The following is a 26,298-nucleotide window of genomic DNA, read 5'->3' on the forward strand; positions in this document are numbered from 1 at the left end:
TCTATGGCTAATTTTAATGCAAAGTTGTGTAAGTACTCTTAAGATTGATGTTGCCATCTTCACCAAATCAAGAATAGCATGCCAAGCAAGTAACAGATTTCTTTGAGTATATCCAGTTCTCCCTTTCATTTTTTAAAGAAAGCCGCAATCAATTACACACTTTTGGTAGACGACCCAAAATTTTAACACGTCACCACAGTCATCTCAGTCATCATTGCAAACGAGGGGGCAAGGGATCTGGTTATATTAAACTCAACCACTAACCTAAAACGTTGTTAGATTCAAAAGAAGGGATTCCAATGACCAAAAATTAAGATTATCTATATCTTAACCGTGAGAGTCGAGACAATCTAACCTAATATGATGGGACAAAAGAAAAAACAAGGGAAATGCTAAACAAATCAGTAAAAAACAAGGGAAATGCAAAACAAATTAGTAAAAACAACCACGTAAAAACAAATGATATAATCCTTCTGTATGGAACTTGAACCTTTCCCCTTGTTCAACAGAGCTAACCCCTTCAACATTAAACTTACCATTATGTCCGATACAGAAAATCAAGAAATGCTTAAACCAGAACAGAAGGGAATTTTACCTTTCTCGAATGATTTTGAATGCTTCCTTTGTTGCATAAGGCATTCCAGTCTTTGGGTCAAGATACCTGCATACATTGAGGCCAGAAAAAGTCATCACAAGAAAATAAATACCAACAAGTACATTGAAAATGACTTTGTTTCAATCTGGTGTTATAAAGAAAGCTTTACTTTAAAAACGTGTCTTTCCCCGTTAATCTAAAAACATCAAGCTATACTATGGTGCATAAACCTGAAACAGCATGAGATATTTCCACTTCTTCAAACAATGGCATAAGATATTTAATGGTAGGCCTTACCAATGAACATGAAATAAAGATACTAACTAGACAAACTAAAAAGCATATTTGTCTCCAAAATCCTTGTCTTCCTCATAGGTATCTCTGATACATAACCATGAATTTGGCTACCTTACAAACTACTGGCAGATAACAGAACATATATTAACCCAAATCATCATTCAAAGAAATAAATCATGTTGACATTAACTAGCCCAATGACACATTTGATTACAAAAACTCAACTAGACTTGCAAGTCTCTCTAGTGCAGAAGCTTCTTTTTGGTTGCTTTCTAAACTATGGTAGATCAGTAATTTTAATAACCTTAATCAAACTCACAGCAGGGGCTCACAAATCTTGTGTCCCACATTAACATACCAATCAAATGATAAAATTGCAACAGGTATATATGATTTTATTCAATAAAATTTTCCCACCTTCAAAGACTCCACTCAATCATTTTGAAAGAAATTTCCTTGAAGAAACATACTATTGCAACTTTGGTTAGACTTAAAAAGGAATCATTGGATAAACAAGCCAAAAGGTTAATGGAAGCATTGTGTGTAATGTCCCCTTTTGGGGATATACCTGTCTTGGCCCAAAATAACAATTCACACAAAATGATTTATTTACAAATAGTCCTAGTCAAAGATGTAAAAATCTTAATCGGCAATAAATCTTTTGGCCAAAAATTTTTTAAAAATCAAGAATTGGCAAAAAATCGAGAAAAAATCGGCAAAATTATCGAACATTTGAAAATATATAATTTTTTAAAATATTCTAAAAATACACACATATACAATGTTTTAATGCTAATGCTAATAGATATTCTAAATTTATAACAGTAATTACTAATTACAAATTAGTAATCAATATGAAATTTGAATATATAACAGTAATGTATAGTAAACGTATTAGTAATTTTTATAATAAATTTATTAGTAGTTTCTTAAATTAAAAACTGTTATTAAATTTATTACAAAAAATTACTGTTTAATAAATTTTAAAAATAGTAAAAATAGTGAGAGATTTAAATTACAGAGCATACATATTTTAGAGAGATTTTAATGATGTAAACAATGAGCAAAATTGTGAGATTTTAATAATAAATAATGTTTAAAAATTTAATTTAAAATATTATTGATATAAAAATTTAAAATAATAAATATATTTTAATAAATAATAATAAGTTTAATTTAAATATTTTTAACATATTGAATAATAAACAAAATTATATAAATGTAAAACATAAAGTAAAAATAATTTTAACTTACTTTGAAAAAGAGAAATTAAAATAAGAACGGAACTTAAAAAATTAGTCAGCCTCTTCGTGAGTTTCCTTGAAAAAGCTGACGAAGTGCAAGGCAACTGGTGGAGCTTCTCTTCGCACAACAGAGTTTTCTTCCGCCATGATAGTAAATTTTTTTTTACTAGAACAAATTTTTGCCCTTTAGCCTATTGAATATATGGCAAATTTAACCGAATTTTTATCGATGTTTTGAAATCCGTCGAATTTCGAACTTCATCACTGAAATTCGACAAATGTGATGACACAGCTTTCAAGGTTTCTGACGAATTTAGAAGGCACGATTTTTTATTTTTAACTTGCGATTTAAACTGAAAAAACCCTGATCTTTTCTGGAAAAAATCTGCGATTTTTTTAGGTAAAATCGGGGGCAATTTTAATGCCAATTAAATCGGCCGCCCATTTGCCTCCCGATATATCACGATTTTGGCGATTTTTTGATGATATTTTCATCCTTGGTCCTAGTACATAATTGCAATTCAGTTTAGAGAAAATTATAATCAATCAATATCAAACATTGATATCAAGGATCTATGATCATATACAAATAATTTCTATTGAAAAACATAGTATCCTAAATGCATTGAATCCAATTTTTAGCATATTTCCAACAGCTAGCCAAATTAAGAATTTAATGGGAAGGCCTGGTAGGATGCCCGGAGACTATTCCTTAGCAGAACAACTTGTTGATGTGTTTTTTATGCACCTCAAACACAGAATAAAATGCCAAGGCATTATATCATCTCTTGAAAAAAGAAACCTCATATTCTATACAACGTGATCAAATGAGATGACTTCAAGGATTACAATGTGAAGTATGCGACGTAAATGTTGTGGATAGACTTAGTGATTGTGATGTGATTTTGCTGGAATAACAAGGGGACTTACATTTATGAACTACGCTGGAACATGGAATCTATTCCAACATGCGTGGAAAATAAAGACAAAAGAAGATAAGTGTTAAGAGATCCTATTCTAATCCTAAGAATGTAGAAAATGATTGTTGAATCAGTGACACCAAACCAAGCTTTGATTCGCCATGCGTGAACAACAACACAAAGATGGTGCAATCTCCTAGGGACAAGCAAATGATTTTCATATTACCAATGCACATCAACATTATGAACAGTGAGCATAAAGTAATTGAAGTTATGCTTTTGATCAAGTTCACTTTTACCACACACTGCAATTTGCAATCAACAAACTCCAAGTGGTACAAACATAGGTTCACCATTCATCAACAATAAAATCTTCCATTCATCAAACAAACATTTACACTATGAAAAGTAGAGAGCATGCAACAAGTTGAAATAGCACACCAAAATCCACCATCACTCAATGAAAATAGTATGTTTTATTACAACAAGCCTTGGCAACAATCTCCTTTACTCCTACTCTACAGCTACTAATTGCCTTCTATTCTCTGTTCACTATTAACTTTTACAAATGAGAAGGCTAGGCCTTTTAAAGGCATACCAATTACAATGAGTGGCCCAAATTGATTGTGAATCAATGGCCAAGATTATGTAATGAAACCCTAATTAGGTTTTGTTATAACAAACTCCCTCTAGCCAATGAGAAAATTACAATATGATGGACACATGTCCTTTAAATGTACACCATTAAGAATTGAGGTTAGGTATGTGAAAAATTATTTGATAAAGTGCCATGCGTCGCTTGCTCCATCTTTGAATGAGTCAAATACAATAAACTTGGACACCCTAACTTGGAAGAACCTAATTGGTTGATGACGATTGAAAGCCACCTAAACGTCCTTGTCTTGTAGATCATCACAATGTTTGTGATTATGCAATATCTCTTGATATTCAACATTGTCCACGCTTGATGTATCATCTTGGGTGATCAAGCAAATTTTCTAACTTTGATTAACTCTTCTAAAACTACCTGCTTGATCATGTTCATTCGCTCTTACATCCTCGAACTTGGCAATATTGACCTTGGGTTGTGTTGTGACAATTTCACACATCGCCCCATTGCAAATGGGGACCCCTGCTTTTTGCTTTCTAGGATTTGTTTTCTAGGTCTTTTAGGGTTTTGTCTGTTAGCCTTTAACTTTCGAGTGTCGCCAAGGGGATCACCTGGATAGCAGGTTCTGCTTGAGTTAGGTCAAGTTAATTTGGCTGAGTTTGGAATGTCTTGATCCTGAAATTTGGCTGGTCAAGTTAATTTGGCTGAGTCTGGAATGTCCTGATCCTGAAATTTGGCTAAGTCTGGAATGTCCTGATCCTGAAATTTGACTGTCTGGAAAACTGAAAATCCTCCAAAAACTAGATTTTGCAATATAACTCCTGGAGGTCTGAAACCACTCTCAAACATCCTGAAAGTATATATGGAATATAACTTAAAGTATAAGAACTTATACTTAAATGTTATATTCCATAAAATGATCCTGACGGAGAGTTCAAAAAGTCAAATTTCGCTCCTGACCCTTCCAGAGGGTCCAGAGCGAAAATCAACCTAGGATCCATTTCTTGCCTTATTTGACCAAATTTTGATTTGCGAGGCATTTTGAAGGGGAAAGTGGACATGTTTTGGAAATGTTTGAAAACCTTGAAAAATGATGGAGTTTAGCCCGGAATGAAGATTTCACTCCTGACCATTCCAAAGGGTCCAGAGTGAAAATCTTATTTGAGCTTATTTTTCACTAATTTTGGCTACATTGTGATGTGTAGGGTCTTTTGGAGTGAAGATTGGACATCATTTAAAGATTTGGAAGCATGTGAAATGGAGATTTTTTTGACAAAATGGTGAATTTCGCTCCTGACCCTTCCAAGGGGTCTAGAGCGAAATTCCCAATAGCTCTCATCTTGCAATGAAAAAAGTCAAGTTTTGGGCATGAATGAAACAAGGACAACTCCTTTTGCCTCTTGAGGAAGTTTCAACTTGAAAAAATGAAGGATTTTGCCTAAAACCTAATTTTTGCTCCTGACCCTTCCAGAGGGTCCAGGGCGAAAATACCTCAATCACCTGTTTTCCTTGCAGAATCAAGTCAAGTTTAGACATGGGTCTGAGAGGAATAGTGTCTTCTTTCCTTGAGAGGTGAAATCAACTTGAAATGATGATGGAATAAGCCTGAATTGAGAAATTCGCTCCTGACCCTTCCAAAGGGTCCAGAGCAAAAATCTCTATTAGAGTCATTTCTTACCTTTTTTGGTCAAATTGAGGTGTTTAAGACATGATGAAAGGAAGAAAGAGCATATTGAAACCCTTGGGCATGTTTAGAAGTAATGAAAATGAAGGATTTTAGCCAAGAAGGTGAATTTCGCTCCTGACCCTTCCAAAGGGTCCAGAGCGAAATTCCTTGCAAGCCTATTCTTTTGACCTTGTTTTGGCTTATGACCTTATCCCTTGGGTGAAGGATGATGTTTAGTTGCCTCTTGAGGTGATTTTGAGTTGGAAAAAGGAAGAATCAAGCCCATATCATGAAATTCGCTCCTGACACTTCCAAAGGGTCCAGAGCGAATTTTCTCAAAATCACTCTTTGCTATCAAGTTTTTGCTAAGGCAAGTATGGGATAAGGTGAAAAATAGAAGGAATTGCCCCTGGAAGATAATTGAGATTGTCAAAGATGAAGCAATTGAGCCTAGAAGAGATTTTCGCTCCTGACCCTTCCAAAGGGTCCAGAGCGAAAATCCTCAAAGTCATCCTTTCTTCCGAATTTTGAGCTAAACCAAGCTTAGACATGGGTGTGAGAGGACTTTTTGAATTGCCTTAGAGTGAAATTGAGTTGCCAAAAATGCAAGTTTTGATGCCAGGAGGGAAAATCGCTCCTGACCCTTCCAGAGGGTCCAGGGCGAAAATTTGAAAATCCCCTATTTTGCTTTACAAAAACAAATCAAACTTGGATTGGGTGAATGAAGAGGGCTATTTCCTATCTTTGTAAAGTGGATTGAAGTTGAGATGATGAAGGAGTAAACCTAAGGAGGAAAAATTGCTCCTGACCCTTCCAGAGGGCCCAAGGCGAAAAACCCTAAAATCACACTTTTCCTCCTAAGTTGAATAAAGCTAAGTCTGGAATGCAATGAAAAAGCCTATTTGGGATGCCTTGAAGGGGTTGTGAACTTTGAAAAATGAAAATTTTGAGCCCAATTATGAATTTCGCTCCTGACCCTTCCAAAGGGTCCAGAGCGAAATTCCCCTAAATGCAATGTTTCCTTCAAATTTTTGATGAGCTAGCCCAGTGATGGAGGTGAATGAACCCTAGAGATCGCCTTGAAGGAGTTCAATAATCAAGCTAAGGTGAATTTTGGCCTAAATTGAAAAAATCGCTCCTGACCCTTCCAGAGGGTCCAAGGCGAAATCTTGAAGAAGCTTCACTAAGCCTCAGTCAAACCATGATATTCCCAAATTTCGCCAAATTTGCCAAATTTAGAACATTTGGAAAGATTGAATTAAATTCGCATTAATTAAAGGCATTTTTAATTTAATAAATTAATTTTTTAGGCCTTGAAATAAATGAAAAATCCACCTTTGGGCCTTGTAATTAATTTTGAAATTAAAAAAAAATAAAAGGTGAGCCCTCAAGAGCATTTATTTGCTTTTACAAGCAAGTCGGCCTCCTTTTTAGGTGGGATTTTATCTTATTTTATTATTTAAAAAACTAGGTCGGCCTCATGGTTAAGTAGGTCGAGCGCTCTATATAATGGGAGAGTATTGCTTCAAGTTTCAAATCATTCATTCATCCCTTCTAAGTGCGAAATTGAGGAGCAATTTGAGGCGAATTTCTTGCTAGATTGGAGGATAATTTCCAGATTTTGCTAAGTGTTGGAGGCTAAAGAAGGAGAAGCTCTTTTGAAGGCTAATGGAGGCATAATTCATCCAAGGGAAGACCACAATTCAACCCTTGTCCAGCAAAATCCGGTCTTCTTTCATCATTTTCCAAGGTTTTATAGTTAAGCTTTCAAGGGAGAAGGTATGAAGAATCATTTTTTTTTAAGTTCTTATTCAAGACTTATTGTGATTTCATAGCAATTTTGTAAAGTCTAAGTCTTGAAAATCCAATTTCCATTCATAATTAATTTGAAAATGTATAATTCTTGATTTATCATGTCTTTTTCAAATTAATATCTTAAGTTATACCCTTGAAAGGTCTTAAATTTCATGCTTTAAGGTTTGATGCTCAAAGACTAACTTTAATCTTTTGTGTAGGCATCAGATGGCGACCCCGGAGTCGGAAGATCAACTACTTGGCGGACCCTCATCAAAGAAGATCAAGTCAAGACAAGGGCGACCTCCTCCTGTCTAGCATCGACAAGGACGACCTTCTTCGATGAAGCATCATCAGGAAAAACCTCTTCCAATCCATCATTCCAAGACGAGGTACATTATCATCCTGCACATCAAAGATAAAAAAGAAGTCAGAGCAAGGGTTCGTTGAAGAAGCAGACAGTTTCAGAAGAGTTAATTAAAGCTAGCTTCTCAGCAACATTAACTTGAATATCTACCAAGTTACAAGTGTCAGACAAGGTGGCATCCCAGTCATCACTCCTCCAGTAGGTTTGGTCCACCTCAGCGTGTCCAAATTCAATGTACCTAACTCATGGGAGATGGCACAAACTTCGATGTACCTACCCCAGCTATCTATTGGTCGAATTTTCCAGAGAAGGCATGTGTCCAATTAATACAATTATTTCATTGGTCAGAATTGAGTTTGTTGTAACAAACCCTAATTAGGGTTTTCATTGTAGAATCTTGGCCATTGATCTCAAATTGATCTTAGCCATTGAATTGTATTAAGGGCACTATATAAGCCTCGGCTCTTCATTTGTAAAGGCTAATAGAAGGTAGTTAAGGAATAGTTAGTCATTAGTAGTTAGAAGGTGAATAGTCAGTTGATAGAATAGCAATTAGAGTAGAATAGGAGGACAAGGCAAGAAATTGTTGCCATTGATTGTAAATAAACTCCATTTTCATTGAAGTAATGGTGAAGTGTGTCATTTCTTGCAATATGCATGGTTTCTTGTTGAATCTTCAATTCTAGATGGTAGATGATTAGATTGAATGAAGAAAATTGTTGAATGCACCTGTGTGGAATCCGTCTAATCCAAACCACTAGCCTCTTGCTGATGGTAAGTGCGCCTTGCGTGGTCAACTGGAATAAAATGAGCTTAATCTTAAGTCGTTACACATCTATTGTTTCATGCACTATCTTGAATGGTGATCAGTGTCTGAAGGTGTACGATTTGAACATATTGGAAGCACCCCTTAGAAGATCGCATTGAGTTGGTGTCGAATTGTTCAAGCCTGATGGTGAAACCTAGCCCAGTGGGACTCCACCTAGTCATTCATCCATCTTCTCGCATTCTAGGTAGTAGAGTAGACTGAATGAACCTTGCATCTTTTGCCATTTGTTTGTCTTCCAGTTAGTTAGTAGGACTTGTGATCCCAGCAAATCAGACGTTCAGGTCATTGAGTGTAAGTCCCCTTGTGATTCCAGCAAATCACATCATACCACAGAGAGCTTATCCACACATAGAGATCCTACAATAAAGAACCTTGGAGTTACTCCGACTGATCCTTCAGCGAGATCTTCAGCAGTTGGGAACTTTGTTCAAGAGAGGATAAGATACTTAGGTATTTTATTCTGTGTTCGCATGTGCATAAAAAACACATCAACAGGTTGCACTTTGTGTTGATGAGGATTGATCTTCTTGTAGCTCTGACTTAGATGATGCTTGATGTAAAACCTTGTGATATTCATGCTTAATCATGATCTCCTCTATGCCTTGTTTTGACTTAAATTCCTTGCCTTGATGTAGGGTAACTCCATGTTGCATAACCAAAGCCATCTCCTTGTACTGACCTTTGCTCTTGGATTTACGAAGGAAATTCAAGATTGTCAAATTATCCTTCATCTTCATGGTGATGTTTTGAATCTTGATGTTATGACCTATAGGACAATGTTACTTCTTCCTTGCATCATTGTGATATCCTTTATCATGTTGTTGGGCAAGCCTCTCTCTTCATGTAGTGAGTGTGATATCTCCTTCACACCTTGGGGTCTTGACCTCTTCATGTCACCATGATACAATGAGAGCTTTGAAGGTATCACACTCCTCACATTGCCATGGTAGCCTTTGAATCTTTGAACTTGTAGATCTTAATGTTGAATGTTGATCTTGATGCGTAAACCCTCCATGGTGCTGATTTGTACCTTTAATGTTGTTTGGATGAATCCATCCAGTTCCTTGAATAACCTTGCTGCTGAGTCCCTTAGTTGACTTGTATGTTCTTGTGAATCCTTGTGATGTCTTTCAAGTCGTATCCTCTCTTCCTCGCATCAAACCTGGAAGAAGAAAACCATATTGAATCACAATGATACAGAAATAATAAAATAAACCCAAACATCAATCTTTCATTAGTCAAATATTCAAAACCCCATAATCTCTATGTCTGGAAATGCTACTGATTATTTACAATCTGGTCCAACAGTGAGGAGAATTCACTCAGATCAGAATGCCTAACCTCTGTCTCGAAAATCAGAATCAGTTCGAGCCTAATTTGCATTAAGATTTTATGCTATCTGCTCCAAAACAAGCCCAGAAATAGATGGAAATCAGCCTGAAATGTACTTCAAATGAGCCTTCAGTCAAACTCACACCAGGTCCGATTGAAATTACCTTTTCCTTAGATGGAAATCTGGTATGATCTACCTCTGATTTCTCTGTAGATCTGCTTCCAATTTGCTTCATAGGCCTGATATAATTCGCTCTGCCTTGGAAAATTGATTTGGTGTTTGACATGAACATCTGATCTTTATTTTATGTGACCTCTAAGGCCCGATTGCTCACGCTTCTCAGTCTGATCCGCATCCCTGCTGAGCACATCAGGTCTGATCATTGTTGTTTTGAACAAATTTAACCTCAAACCTGAGCGCATTCAAAGTGCCATGTTGCATGGCGGGTTTAAAGGTTTAGCATGCATAAAAAAATTATTGATGAAGAGATAGCTTCAAGTCTGATTTGTCATTATTTTGATTGGAATCCGCCCTTGTTCTGCCCCTACTTCGCCTCATGTGCTGATGAATTTCACCTTTAATGTCTTGCTTCCTGTTTACATCTGTTCATGAAGTCAACTTCAATCTGCTTCTTGAATTCGCTCTGCTCCTCAATTTTGTATTGGAATAGATTTGATATTTAAATGAAGGGTTGAATCCTCCTTTATATCGCAACCTTCACACTTGAGTTTGCATTCTCAACACTAGGTTGGCTGACCTGAAATTGTTTATTTTGTCCCTATTAATCTTTATTTTCCTCTGAACCTAGGCCGACCTAGGGCTAGTTTTACCCCTGAGCGAGTTTGAGAGGCTTATATGCACTAGTACAAGTGCATTTGGAGCTCTCCAATGCACAAAACATGGAGCGCATTTGAAGCTGATGTCTGCATAAACATTAGAACAGCTTAAGGCATAAAGTAGACCGAGTTTTTGGCGTTGACTTGCACAACAAGTTGGCTGGCATAATTGCACTTCAAGGGGTATTAAAAAAGGTTAAATGTTCAAGCTCTTCCATTCCTCACAGCTCACACTGCAAATCAATCATATCTGCTCTTCCAATTAGGTCTACTCCTGTGCCTCAGGTCTACGTCTGATTTAGGTTTAGGTCTGAGTTTCATCATCTCATGGCGCATACTAGCCCTAGGCCAGCAAACAATGATTCTGGAGCACATTTTAGGTTCTCAAGTGCACAAACCTGGGCAGGATTCAAGCCCTGCTTTGCACAATCTCCTTAGAGAGCATTTTACATAGGTCTCTGCACAAAAAGCTTCTGGCTGAGCGCATCTAGCATGTTGATTTGCACAAACTAGTTCATAAGCAGGTTTGAGGATCAGATTTCATCTTTCAAGGTCTGATTTCACATCACCTTAAGGTCTGATTTACGATGTTTTAAAGCCTGATCTATTGATCTAAGTCTGAGTTTAGGTCTGACTTCTAAATTCTCACGTTTTGAGGTCTGATTTTCCACCCTCAGGACTGATTTCTGAGTTTGATCTTTATGCTCTTTAAGTCTGAGCGGATTTGAACCCTACCCTTGCATAAACCTAAGGTATGGCGGGATTTTCATACACCTCTGCACAAATGTGAGTGGGATTAGAGAGTAGGTGTGCACAAATGAAAGGTTATTGAGCGCATCGAATGCATACATGAAATGAGCGCATCTAGCACCTTGCACTTCACAAACGTTTTTCATACTACAAGGGGGCAGTTTTGATAATCTTTGAGCGCATATAGACCCCCTATATGTATGGCAGACTTGGAGGGGTTATTTGCACAATTTTGTACATGCCAAAGGGGGCAAATTCTTACCAAGAAAATTTTAACCTTGAACCTCTTTCCACACCTACGGCGCATATGATACTCACCTTTGCAAAAAAATTAAGGTAGGCTTGCATACTTGTGCAAGAGTGAATTTGAGAACAGCCCCCCCCCCCATGCATTGGAGGGATTTAGGAGGTCAAGTGCACAAAGTTGCCTTAGACAATTTTCATCAATTCTTCCTCTTCTTGGGCACAAGTAAGAAATGCCCTTGCATGGTGAGATTCAAGGGGTCACTTGCAAAGTATTGCCTTGGCATACAAACTCATTGGCAGACTTCTTCCTTTGAACAACATTTTACCTAATGCAAATTTTACTTCAAAATAAATGGCGGGATTGAAGGCCTGAGTTGCAAAAATCTATACATGAAGTAGACGGGTTGAACTCTGCCTTGAACAATTTTACCCCATAAATCTGAGCGCATTCCAAGTGCTGGCTTGTATGGCGGGTTTGACTAGGTGACATGCACAAAGTTTGGACTTAGTTGATTTCACACTTTCTTCCTCCTTGAGCACACTTAAGAACCTAGCCTGAACAACACAAAAGGAGAGGGAACAAATGTTCTACTTGATTAAAATTACATCCAATCTTCACTCCACTTCATAAAGCGCATATGATAGGTAGAGCTTTGCATAAGACAAGGCAATGTAAAGCGCACTCAAAAGCTATCCTTGCATACATGCCACAAGGGGGTAAACTTTTACTTAACCAAATTTTAAAAGAATTTTCCCCTGTTGAGCACATATTGATGAGTGCCTTGCACAACTTTTATACATGATTTGAGAGGGCAAATTCTTTCTTATGCAAATTTTCATGTTTTTTCACCCCTTAGACCTTGCATTAGGTGAACTTTTGAAATTGAAGACCCTAAGCATATGCTTGCAATTCCTGACGAAAATACAAGCAAATTTTACCACTACTTACCAAAATATCCAACCCAATGACATCTTGCATTCTAACATCATTGGCATCTTAGCAACTCCTCAACCTAGAAATATTGACAACATGACCTCAACTTTCAACCTTGACCCAAACTATCTCTTCTCAATAGAAAAGGTTAGCGACTAGGAGACTCCTACCAATCCTGAAGGCGACCTAGCAGAGATATCTAAGCTAAGTGAAAAGTGGGAGGGTCCCCATTTGCAATGGAGCAATGTGTGAAAACGTCGACCAACCAAGTCAATTCAACCCCTTGGCCCACAAGCTAACTAACTTGGGGTGGGCGCTTTAATTAAAGGATGCCCGGATTCTAGTTCTTCACAACTAAGTCCAAGAGCACAGAACAACCAACCAAATCAACTCGACCCCTTGGCCCACAAGCTAACCAGCTTGAGGTGGGCTACTTAATTGGGGAAAAAATGGTACTGCTGCACCTCCCTATCATGTTTCCTCACTAATTCCAGATAAAATTGCATGTAGGAGAATTAATTGAATAACTATTAATAATTCTTGATGGATTGGCAATTTAATTCAATAAGTAAATCATAGGTTCATAGAGATATCATAAAAAACAATAGGTTCAACAATATTGCATACCAATTACTTTATTAAATGTAAATTGCTGCTTTTTCTGAATTCAAACTTGTTGAAATAGTAGCTAGCTCGGATACCTATCTATTGTATTTTAATGTTGTCAATGACAATTAAAATACACATGTATTATCTATTATCGAACTTAGAGCCGGGCCCAAATACATGTAACTTGTAATTATGTCTTGCTTGGGCAAGACCTATATATAATGTAGCTTGTGGATAGGACAGGCCCTATAAATGTAACTTGTAATTTGGTCTGACCCTAATTGGGTGATGTAACTTGTGGTCCTATATTGAATGTAACTTGTAGATAGGGTAGGCCCAATATGTATTTTGAGCGATTATGTAATAGGGTTGGGCCCAAACTCATGTAGCGTGTGATAAAGGCAATCAAGCAATAACGTCTTAATAGGTCAAGACCTATTTGGACGATATTTAATATTATTATTAAATTAACAAGGCAGGCCGACTTGAGACTTGACACCACAAGTCAAGTATATAAGCAAGTCATTTGCATGTCATAATGAATCAATATATATGCAAGGCGAATCATTCTTAAGGCAGTCAACACATGTAATCTGCTCTCCAACATTTGGCGATCTGTCTCTCTCTCTCTTGTGTGAACTTGCTCCTCATCCATTGTGTGAAGGTTGGCTGTTAGGTGATGCTATCAAGATCTTGCGAAGATAATGAAGACTTGCCTTGAGTGAATTTGATGTTGATGATGAGGGCTGCAATCTCCATTATCATATAAAGAGGAATTCAGATCTGCTATCTTGCTGGTTGAACAACAATCTGAGATAAGCACACTTGCCTTGTAATTGCCTACATTTAAGATAATACATATTGTACTTTGTGGCTGGGTTTTTCACCTCCAAGAGGGAGGTTTTCCCAGGGAATTGGTGTGTCTTGTTTTGTGTTTTTATTGTTGTTACTGTTCTGTTATAACCTGATTATTTAAGATTAACATCTGATTGCTTACAATTAACATGGTATCAAAGCCAAGTTCGTACTAACCAGTGATCAGATTTAATCATGTAATTTCAGTCTCTTGTTCCTTCCTTCTTTGGTGACAGGTTCAAATAGAAATCAGATCTGAAGCAACACTAAAACCAAAAGAAAGAATTAGGTTGTGGCATGTTGATCAATGAATTAGGTCGTCAAACCGTGAACATCTTCCTTAGGCTGGAAACAAGTTTCATTGATCAGCGAACCTAATGCAAATGAGGGTGCATTTGCAACAATTAGGATATGATTCACCTTCGACCAATGGAGAAGCCTACATGGTAGTATTTGCAATTTGTGTGGAAGTCTTCGTCAGGTTGATAGTGAATCTGGCACATTCAGGTGTATTCTCTCAATAATTTAAAATAAAAGATTCGTTCATTTAACATTTAATGTTTTCATTGTCATCAAAGTCATCTTATTGAGAGATTCTTATATTTACTACTTGTTAAAAAATCTCTATTTAGTCCTTGTTAAACCGAATATTATAAGAGGGTTCTTGGTTAATTAAGGCTGTTGTTAAGGGTTTATTATTTCGTTTGGGCTGCATATTTATGTAGTGTTTAAGATTTGAATTGAGTCTGAAATTGTTGAATTAAGCGAATAAAAATTCTCTGAGCTAATGTTCTGAATCTGCATGCTTAATCTGAAAATTTTGAATCTACAAGTTAACTGAAAACTGTTGGAAGTCTAGTTACTGTTTAGGTTGCAAGGTTATTCTCGCAGGTTTACTGTTGAATACTATTGCAACATTTCATTCCTACATGATAAATTATGTTCAAGATATAGGATTGGAAAAGACGGTAGTATATTGTCCTTCCTGCGCCATTTTGGGACAACTCAATTACCAACCATATATTAATGTTAAGATCTCTCCCGTTGACTTTCCATGCATAGTTGGTAGTACCATTGATAGCTTCAATGAATGTCATGAGCTATGGCACCGTGGTAGCTTGATTCTAGCCCTGTGATTTGAAAGCATACATTATAGGTTGTCATGTATCAACCTTAGCTGGTTTGTCAATTTGATTATATATACTGCAGCTTACTAATTGCTATTGATTCATGGAAGTATAGTTCTCTATTAGGCTCTCACTATCATTGCTTGGTTAGTATCTTCATTGGTAAATATACTTCACTCTCCTTGTAAACATTCTATGTCACCATCATGTGGTACTTCATTATTAAAAGGTATTAGTACTTCCTCATCTATGATCTGATTGAGTTTTGACTATCAATTGAATGAATCTATAATAGTTACATAAAACTGACTTTTCAATTGAGTATTTGTTATTATGAAGTGTGAAGTATTATGAAAATTAATGATATACACTATATCCTCAATTGCTGACTTAGAATTGTTCTAGTTGATAACTATCGTACTTTTGTGAGCTAATTGTAGACTCTATTAGGTCATGCTAATGGTTGAATGCATGTACTCTCAAATCTGTGGAAACCCTGGTGAGGCAGAAAATGAACATGACTTAACCCTTATGAGTTTCTTTGTACATCCTTCATGAAAATTAGATTTTTGTTATAACCTGTATGGTGATGTACAAGTTTCAGGTTGTTTGTTACAGGCTGGCTCTTTTTTAATTTGTGTCACATAAGTATTGTCTCAGCATTCTATGTATCATTGGTTATATTGTTAAAGGTATGCATCTAACTTATCATGAATGTTGTGATTCTCACCCAAGGTCATTTTTATATAACCTCATATAGTAGATGATGTATGGTGAGGGCCAAGGCCATATTGACATCAGAAATCCATAAGCTTGGATTGATGTGGCTTCAGAGGGAGCTTTGAAATAAGGCATAAGGATCTTTGCACTCAATTAGAAGAAGTTTGAAGATATGTAATGATCATAATTTACGCCATGGGTCCAATTCATAAAAGGTGAAGTTGGCATTTCTCATCCTTGTTTATGAATACTTATGATACTATGATGCTTGGCTATCAGTCTGATATTGAGGATTAAGAGGGAGCCCTATGATCTTCAATAAAACTCTTGGTATGAAAGAGTTGACAATTTCTTGATACGCCTAGGGTTTTGTAAAGATTCTAACCTATTCCTTAAAGTATTTGAAATGATAATTCTGATTTCTTATGTGGATGATCTAACTCTGACTGATAAAGATAGTCTCATAATTTGATATAACAAAGAATTAGCTCAGAATTGAGATGGAAGATCTAAATCTAAAATGCATTACTTCTAGGTTATAAGTGTGGCAAGGATCTAATCAAATTATTCTAAGTCAAGTTTTCTATTGATATGTTGAGAGAGTTAGAATTATGGAATGTAAACCTATATGGAAACTAACTTGAAGAAAGTTGAGCATGTCTGCAACCAACTATGATTTTGCAGATTCATCTGAATAGAGGCAGGTTGATTGGTGAGTGCTTCAGCTAATCAAAGCTAAGCATTTTGTTGCAGCCAAACATATCTTGATATATTTGCAAGACACAATTGATTATGGGCTGAAGCTGCCATCACATTAGAAGACTACTTTGGTTCAAATTGGTCAAGAACTATTACGGACAAGCAAAACACTTCAAGCATTCACCCGCTGCAGTCTCTTGGACCTACAGGAACAGTCCTCAGTTACATTGAGTATTGCTGAAGCTAAATACATTGTTGCAAGTGTTGCATCAAGAGAAGCATTGTGGTTTCTCAAAAATTTTGTTATGTTGTTTTGATTTATTATCAGGGTCGTATAGAGATACCTGACAATTCAGTGTTTTATGGCAGGACAATCTTGTGTTGCACATGTTCTCACCAAGTCTCTTGAAGCTTGAGTACCTCAAAAGATACACTTGGAGCTATGGAGAACATCGCCTTGGTTGAGAGGGAGTCTCAACCTCAGTGATACATTGTGTTGTATCAACCACCTTCTGCAGGCAATGCAAGGTGGTATTGTACTCTTCTCAGGGAGAAGATCAAATGTAACCATCCTCTACGAGCAATGTACGATGGTAGAAAAGATCCTCTCCACCCTCTGCGGGCAATGTAAGGTGGATCCAGTCTTTGCTTGTGTGCAAGATGGAGATTATGTTTATTCCATTCTTTGTTTGTGTGTAAGATGGAGGATTATGTTTATTAGATCCCATTCTATGCTTGTGTGCAAGATGGAGGACTATGTTTTCACTCTACGCTTGGGTGCAAGATGGAAAATTATGACATTGTATCCTTCTCTAGGAGAAGGCTGAGGTGTAAGACCTCTTCCACCCTCTGCGGGCAATGCAAGGTGGATCCATCCTCTGCGGGCAATGCAAGGTGGACATCATGAAATGAGTTCATGATATTTATGTGTTTCATTGCAGGTATACTCTATGGAGCTTATACATTCATCCTTGCGGGCAATGCAAAATGAAGGTCATGAATGGATCATGACAAGTGGCAGCTATCCTCCCTAGTTAAGAGGGAGTGTTGAAATAGTAGCTAGCTCGGATACCTATCTATTGTATTTTAATGTTGTCAATGACAATTAAAATACACATGTATTATCTATTATCGAACTTAGGGTTGGGCCCAAATACATGTAACTTGTAATTATGTCTTGCTTGGGCAAGACCTATATATAATGTAACTTGTGGATAGGACAGGCCCTATAAATGTAACTTGTAATTTGGTCTGACACTAATTGGGTGATGTAACTTGTGGTCCTATATTGAATGTAACTTGTAGATAGGGTAGGCCCAATATGTATTTTGAGCGATTATGTAATTGGGTTGGGCCCAAACTCATGTAGTGTGTGATAAAGGCAATCAAGCAATAACGTCTTAATAGGTCAAGACCTATTTGGACGATATACATAATATTATTATTAAATTAACAAGGCAGGCTGACTTGAGACTTGACACCACAAGTCAAGTATTTAAGCAAGTCATTTGCATGTCATAATGAATCAATATATATGCAAGGCGAATCATTCTTAGGGCAGTCAACACATCTAATCTGCTCTCCAACATTTGGTGATCTCTCTCTCTCTCTCTCTTGTGCGAACTTGCTCCTCATCCATTGTGTGAAGGTTGGCTGTTAGGTGATACTATCAAGATCTTGCGAAGCTAATGAAGACTTGCCTTGAGTGAATTTGATGCTGATGATAAGGGCTGCAATCTCCATTATCATATAAAGAGGAATTCAGATCTGCTATCTTGCTGGTTGAACAGCAATCTGAGATAAGCATACTTGCCTTGTAATTGCCTACATTTAAGATAATACATATTGTACCTTGTGGCTGGGTTTTTCACCTCCAAGAAGGAGGTTTTCCCAGGGTATTGGTGTGTCTTGTTTTGTGTTTTTATTGCTGTTACTGTTCTGTTATAACCTGATTATTTAAGATTAACATCTGATTGCTTAAAATTAACAAAACTCAGATCTCAGATCTCAGATTTCTTTTTTGATCAATGCCTTTTCTCCAAGCAGTGGGTTGCCTTATGCAGTCCTCAAGATGGGAAAGAAATTCACAACTCTTACCAAGAGTGCCATCCTTCAGAAATGTTGCATCTCCTCTAAATTAATTGCTGCCCCTTCATCTAAGCGTGACTCTTCTTGGAACCTGCACCCCTTTATCCACATGACTCTTCTAGGAACCGCTTCTGCTTAGGATTTGTTTAAAGATAAATAACCCTTTGCTTAAACAGATTGCCAAACAGGAGAGAATATACATTTTTTTTTATTGCTTATCCCTTACTTAAGGAGCAGAGCATGATAATGTCTTATCAGGGACACTCATGACAATATCTTTGGCAGAGGCATGACATTGTGGTTACTTGTATGTAGCATGGATCCCCAGAAAAAAAAAAAGTTAGAAATATTAGTGTTACAAATCTGTAGGAGATTACACCCACCATCCTCTGTTTTTGATTATGTAAGCAGGAATTTTGAAAGGGCCCAGACCCTTTCACAAACCAAAAGATTCAACCGTAAGGACAGCAAGACAGCAAAGGACAACGAAAAACTACAAAAGACAGAACACAACAAAACCTTTCAAGCAACCAACCCAAGATCAGGGTTGTTTATTACAATGATCCAATGACTTTTGTTTAACCTCAGTAAAAGGATCCTTGTCCTTATCAAACTAAATTCAATTGAGCTTACAAGTCACCCAGATGCTTATGGTGCTGGAGCATTATTGAGACCAGATTCTAGGAAAAATACTCGATTTATTGTTATGCATCTTGGAATGATCTTTAACAGGAATGCTGATGGTTAGGCCATAGTTGCCCACATTAAGCCTGCTATTGATTTAAACGTCAAAATAATTCATCTAGAGAATGATTTGGATACAGTCCTGAGTGACAGCATTGGAATGTAATGGTGATTTGAGTAAAACATCATTTGAATAATTCTCTTAGACACCATATGCAAAGGTTGAGTAAGACTGTAGTTGCATCCCTTAAAAGTGTTATTAATTTAAAATTTTGAAAGTTAAACATCAAAAGGCTTCAAAAAGAGAATGATATGGATCTAATCATGAGTGACAGGATTGGAGTGTAAAATGAGTTTAAATAAAACCTCATTTCAATAAACCTCTTCATCATTGTATTCGAAGGTTGCATAAAACTACTCTCTTGCAAAGTTTCTAGTTTCATATTACTTTTTTACAGTTTCACATTATTTATTTTAAGTGAACTATTACCTTTAGAAATGTTGTGTAACATCTTAATTAAGCATAGAGTACTCCAAGTGAACTACTAGCTTTCGAATGATTAAGAATAGCAAGCATGTTTTATGTTCTTTACAGCATCTTAACAAATATGTGATTACATCTACCATCAAAGCTATTTCCAAGTTCATTTTAAGGCATAAGACCTCTACCCCTAGACAAAAAGTCTTTGATACCTACTCAACAAGTCCAACAACTCCCATCAAACTCTTGGAGGTAAAACACCCCTCTTTGTCATGCCCCCACCAAGAGATCACAGCATTTACCAATCAAATCGCAGGTCATCATGCAAATAAATTTGGATGATAAAATTAAAAGAGGTCAGCGATTGAATGATGAGGATACAACTAAGATTAAAGGGAAGATAAACATCAGTGATTACTGTGGGTTAACAGATTTATCACCTAACTCTATATTCTTATGCCCACAAAGGTGACAAATGTAACCACAGTTGAACCAGTTCCAATCATAAGTTTCTGACTGATTCTCTGCTTATTTTAAAAGGTGGCAGCTACCTTCATCAAATATTCAATGAATGATGTTCTACACAATATTGCTTTTAAACAGAAAGCAAACTAAGGAAATGCTTTTAACCAAAAAGCTTTGAAAGGCACACGAATGCAAAATCAAATTTGAACTACTCAACTTTCAAATAATAATAGCTCATCACCATGAAAGCATTATTCACAGATAAATACTTCACAGTGATAAATACTAATTAAGCATTCACCATTCCAATACCAGATTATCCACTGATCAAATTTTCAGCAAAAGCAAAATGAAACCATATACCATAATTCAAAGATCATGCATATTCAAGATTCACCAGTGTCTTTCCTATATTGAAATTAACTGAAAAACAGAAAATATTTGAAATATAACAGAAGTCTTTTTGCTCTAATGAGAAAATTAAACTTTGCCCAAAAGATCCTAAATTTAGTTCATGTCCTACTATTTAAAGAGCATAAAAGTAGCGGTTTCTTGTAGACAACTGTTTTAAAACCAAGTCTTTTAAAATGTCATAACGGCCAATATCAAGAAAGCAATTAAAGCCATGAAACTTAAATGATCACCGTATCTCCAACATCCTGGACCTCAACCACTTCCACCTCCTGTTGGTCTTGTGCCGCCTCCCGTGCCCTGATTCTTTGCAGGTATTCTCGGTATCTGGTGACAATTGTGGCGATGTTTTTGCTCCCTAGTGTGGTGGTAATCTGTAGCCTTGTTTTCCATTTTGAGAGAGCATTATCTGCTTCAGCAAGAGTTCTGTGTATGCTATCGATGTTGGAGTAAATAATTCATACATTAATTATTCACTTAATTGCATTAATTCACTAGATAATTTGTGCCTAAAATTAGTAGTTAATTATTGGGATTTATTATTTAGTTAATTAATTAATACGGATAATTAATTAATATTTATCTCCATGCATAATGCAAACTATGTTTAGATTTCGAGAGTTTCATGCATTTAATTAATTTATTATGCTATTTGTGCATACATGACCAATTCATGCATTGTGTTTCAAACTCTCAGTCTATCTTGTAGACTCCACCATTTAGGGTTTCTATCTTTCGAGTTAGATTTCTTTATAAGGATGTAATATCCTTCATTGTAACTCAAGCAATACAAGCAATTCAATCAATTCCATTGTTATTGTCTTCAATTATTTTGTTGTTCAATTCTCTTTTTATTTGTGACATGTATTCTTGCAAAAGATAACTGGACTTGTGGGATTCACATATCATGAATTCTAACAATCGATCTTCACTTCAAATGACACCGCATACACCTGCAAATTGCTTAGCTTCATGAATGCATCTGAGGTGGTTGTTTAAGGATCTCCGATTTCTTTATGATATATTTCCTTGTATTGCTTTGTCATTTCTTCGAGATCTCGCACATTCTCCTCGAACCCATCCATAAGGTCTACCTCCAAGGCATTGAAATTCCCCTTTATTTTCACCATGATCTCAAAGTATTGTTCCAATATCTTGTTGATGTCTTTTATGTAATCATCATAAATTGTCACCTTCCATTACAAAGCTTCGACCCAGGTGGGCCAATTTCCATAGGATTTTCTACTAGTTTTTTTGTCATTAGCATAGCATGACTCAATGAAAAGAGTTCCATGATTTCTTTTGAAAGTACATATGTGCTTCCATGTTCCTTTCTGACCTGTTGAAGCTCAACCACCAATTCTTTTCTCTTATTAGTTACATTAACGTACAGTCGCCTGAATTTGGCGAGATAGAGAAGACCACCTTGATACAACTCATCTATCCATTCACCTACAGCTTTGGCATATCCGAGATTCTTTTTAACCTTTTGGACAATATTAGGGTCAATTTTTGTGCTTTTATTAGTGGCGTCTATATTCCTCACAACTTTCGTTGACTGAGCATTCACGGGGGTATTCTGAATAGGAGAAGTGGGAATTTTCAAGAGTGGAGGGAAAGATTTATCATCAATTATCTGTTGGTAGATGGCTTCAGAGTCAACAAGTGTCGTTTTCCCTTTAGTCCGTACAGATTCATCATCTTGCTCACAAATTGCTTTGAGCTTAGTTCCAGTTTCTTCAGGCTTATTGCCGTCAACTCCCGACTATGAGCTTTGATTGGACGATTTTGTTGCGGACTTACCCACAGACACCTTCACAGTAGTGGTAGACATGACTTATTGCTCTCTCCTTGATGAGGATTTCTATTCTTGAGCAAGACTGACATTTTGTCTCCACTTTCCATTTAACCCGTCTGAAGTTCTTCTGAAAACAAGGGCAGAACGAACCATCAAATCTGAAATTTCATCTATTGACCAATCAATTTTGGACGGGGGCTTGGCAACAAGAGCATGATACTCTGGGTCAATAATGACCTCATCTTCCTCTGCATCATTGGGGACATTAAAAGAAATACCAAAGGCTCATATTTGTTCTAGAGTCAGCCTCATGAAACTCCTTTTATATACCTCACTATCTTCTAAGCAATCTTCCCATAAATCTTCAATATCTGGACGATGCACATAGTTCTTGGCTCCATATAAGCATTGTTTCACATATCCTTTGCTGTCAAAATTAACCCTTGCCAGCAAGTACTGAAAATGAAATTCATCTAGGGTCTTCTCAATTGCCTTGGCATCACTACTGGTTTTGCAAGAAAAGAAAGATATAGATAATGGAAATGCATACCCCTTCTTTCCCATATTCAAATATCTAACATTAACCACGGCCATTTGCCGACACACTTCAAGGAAAACAAGGAAATCACTAGGAAACCGGGTAGCTTCAACGGAGCTTTTTCAAAACCCCCAATTCTGAGGTAGGTGAACCTATCAAATTGAGTATAAAAAGTCCCAAATTACATTATCAAATCAGCAACTTCATGTGAAATCCGCAATCCAGGGTTTCCTTCAAGTCATCTAACAATTTCCATAAGAAAAGCGTCATTAACACGAGAATAAATTTTCATCCCAACACACATGGTGAGCTGAGGAAACTTTCTATAAACAAGCACACTTGATGCAAGAGGACCTTGTGATTCTAACCCTAGCCACACAGCTTCTTGGCTAGCTAAAAAATAAATTAAATGTTAACACATGTTGAAAACGAAGGTCTTCCAGAGGTTTTTCAACTGTTCATTTAGATAGTAGCTAATTATTGCAGCCCAATTAACAAAATTCTTCTGACTACAGATGATCAATATAAAACGACACATCCAGAACTCAAAAGTATCTGAAAGGACATTTCACACCATAGTGCAACAAAGCAATAATGTCTGCAATTTCATCCCTAAAATGCACTCTTCTAAGTTTAACGGGCAATTGGGACTTACCTCCTCTTTCGGATTTCAACCAAGATTTAGCTATAGAATTCTTGCACCAGTCCTCGTGGGCTTTGAAATATTCCTCCCCCGCAACTACAGACATTTCTTCAAGAGGAAGTTTTGGGATACACAGCGCGCGGGAAATGCTCTCAGGAGTGATTCTTCCAATTACCGTTCCGTCTTCAGCTCGGATTTCTTGAGTCGCTGGATTATATCCTTTTGAGCATGCAATTACTAAATCAGCACTAGATATAGCAGACGGGAAACCTCCTACATGCGCTAGGCCACTCTGGAGGATTTTGTCTCGCAATGTGGTTCTATCACCTTTTTCAAGTTGTTCCAAGAACTTCTCAACATCAAGGTATTCAATCTCTATATCTTTTATGCCAGCCCAGTGATTTTGAATTCCACTCTACATGGGCACAAACTATTGGAATAAAATACTGCATGAAAGGAACAAGTGAAAATGAAATGCAGGTTCAAAAGTTTTTCGCCACCCCGTTCATGTAGTTATCAAGACATGACATGCATTTAATGCTACATTTAATTTCATTCCTTGAAAAGCGATCTTTTATCCTGCATGTACCTATTAAAGGCAAATCAAGGTTAGTCTGTACAAATTACTTTACAAGGCGGTGGCACAAAAAATCGAGGCGGGGTTCAAAGATTGCATGGTCGTGGAAAACTAGAACTCCACGACCAATGATCAAGACTTCAGAGTTTTCAATAACTTCCGCCAAAGCAACCAAGAGGAGAGATTTAAGGGGACAAGTCGAGCAATTGGGAACTTATGAAAACTTATAACTCCACGACATGGTTAGAAAATGCAAGGGATTGGCGACCAGGTTTGAGAATGTATAAAAGTCGCGACTTGGGACCAAAACTGTTTAAGTGAATGATGAGATAAACACAAAGACTCGAAAAGTAAAAGGAGACAAGACTAGCTATTAGTATTAATATATAACGAAATCTTCAAAATATAAGTGGATTTCAAATATTCATACAATAACATTGATAAAGCGTTCATCATAGACATTATAGAACTTTTGTGAGTATAGGTAATTGAATATGCATTATGATCTTTATATATATATATATGAGCACGAGTTCATATTTTTCTAAGAATCTAAAGCCTTCAAGACTGGGTGTTTTGATGTCAAACTTATTAACAAAGAGAAATGGTTAAGTAAAATAATAATTGGTTGTCCCAATTGACCTTAAATGGGGTTTTTCTATATTGTACTTGCAAATACATTTTTGCATTATGAAAATGGCATTTCTTTACGACTACGACTTAACTTGCATTCAACAGTAAAATGAACATTGAATATAGCATGCCAACTTTGTCATAGCAGTCCTTATATACTAAACAAGTTGATCATTGTATGAAACAGGATAATACTTGATTGTGGCTTTGATAGTGAAGATGTAGAGATTTGCAATAGGGAATATGTATTTTGCAGAAATTTTGTGATCATGATTCATCATTGGTCTAATACTTGGTTAAACTCATAGTTTGCTAGGGTTGGGGGCAACACCCCCATCGGGGTCAAGGGGTAGAACCTTCAAAACCACAAAGACCTTCATGGTGAACACCATTTTCATATTTTTTTGTAAATCCTAGTGGACATGTCATAAACCAAACAAGCATTGAAAGGTTGTAAGTTTTATTTGTTATTTACATAAATTGTGCTTGGGTATGTTAGGAGACGGTAGCCATCCCTAAGACAGATGGGGGGCATTTAGCCATCCCCTAGCCGTCTTGGGAACAGTTAGTCATCCCCACATCCCTTGTGCCACATTTTGTCATTTCCAACACATTTACAAAATTTTGTAGAGAAAGGGGACACGGGGAGGGAATATTTCTTGGGTGTCCCCGCATCCCCGAAACATCCTCTATAGGAAACTCCCATGTAGGAGCAAGGGATGCGTCCCCATGGAGCATAACTAAATAAACATTCCAAGGCAACGATTAATTATTAAGGGGCGTATCCCTTACTAAGGCTATGATGTTAGTGAAGAGATGTGACTCCCTCTCATTTAAAGATATAAAAGGGAGAACAAATCATTTGGGAGAGGCATCAATTCAAAAATATAATTCAGAAAATAAATTCAAGCAGCACTCTTTGATTAAAGCATTCAAGAATTATCAAAGGATTGACTTGTCAAGCCATCGAGTAATATTAATCAGCAATTGTCTAGCAAATACATCAAGTTATCGGTTTTGAATATTAGGTAGTATTTGGGAATCAGAAGGACGAAATCCCTTTCGGGCTCACAAGAATTGGAAGGACAAAAAAAATTTCATGTTCTTACTGAGTTTGGATCCAAATCTTGGTCAAGGAGGACAAAAACCTCCAAGGTGGGCTAAGAGTTGGAAGAATAGCAATCCTTTCATGCTCTTTAGCAAGCTAGGGACGCGATCCTTGGTATTGCCATTGTTGAGTTAGGGACAAAACCCTCTAATTCAGCAAATTCACAAAGTATTTCCAAAGAATTCACAATTTGATCAACTTTGGGTATTGTGCTACGATTTATTGATATGAATATTATCATAAATTCTAGGGGTACACAAGGACAGGTCCTAGGGGTTTTAGCGCATGTCCCACCTTGGGGACGTTTCCAAAGCATCCCAAATAAAAGATTTGCAACAAGGACGTCTCAAAAACGTCACGGGGATGATGGGTCATCCCCTTCTTTTCAGCTGCATTTCAATAAAAAACACTCACAAACTTTATAATTTATTTATATATTAG

General features: G+C 36.7%; 1 protein-coding gene across 3 annotated transcripts in view; it reads right to left on the reverse strand.

The window, feature by feature from the left end:
• Nucleotides 1-26,298, reverse strand: part of LOC131078192 (SWR1 complex subunit 2) — a 112,077-nt gene that overhangs the window by 1,988 nt on the left and 83,791 nt on the right. For all 3 annotated transcript variants that reach the window (XM_058015853.2, XM_058015852.2, XM_058015851.2), the window contains one exon: nucleotides 596-661. In XM_058015853.2, the coding sequence (XP_057871836.1) occupies nucleotides 596-661 (66 nt within the window). The remainder of the gene's footprint in view (nucleotides 1-595; nucleotides 662-26,298) is intronic.

Source organism: Cryptomeria japonica, chromosome 10 (assembly GCF_030272615.1).
Source record: "Cryptomeria japonica chromosome 10, Sugi_1.0, whole genome shotgun sequence".
NCBI lineage: Eukaryota > Viridiplantae > Streptophyta > Pinopsida > Cupressales > Cupressaceae > Cryptomeria > Cryptomeria japonica.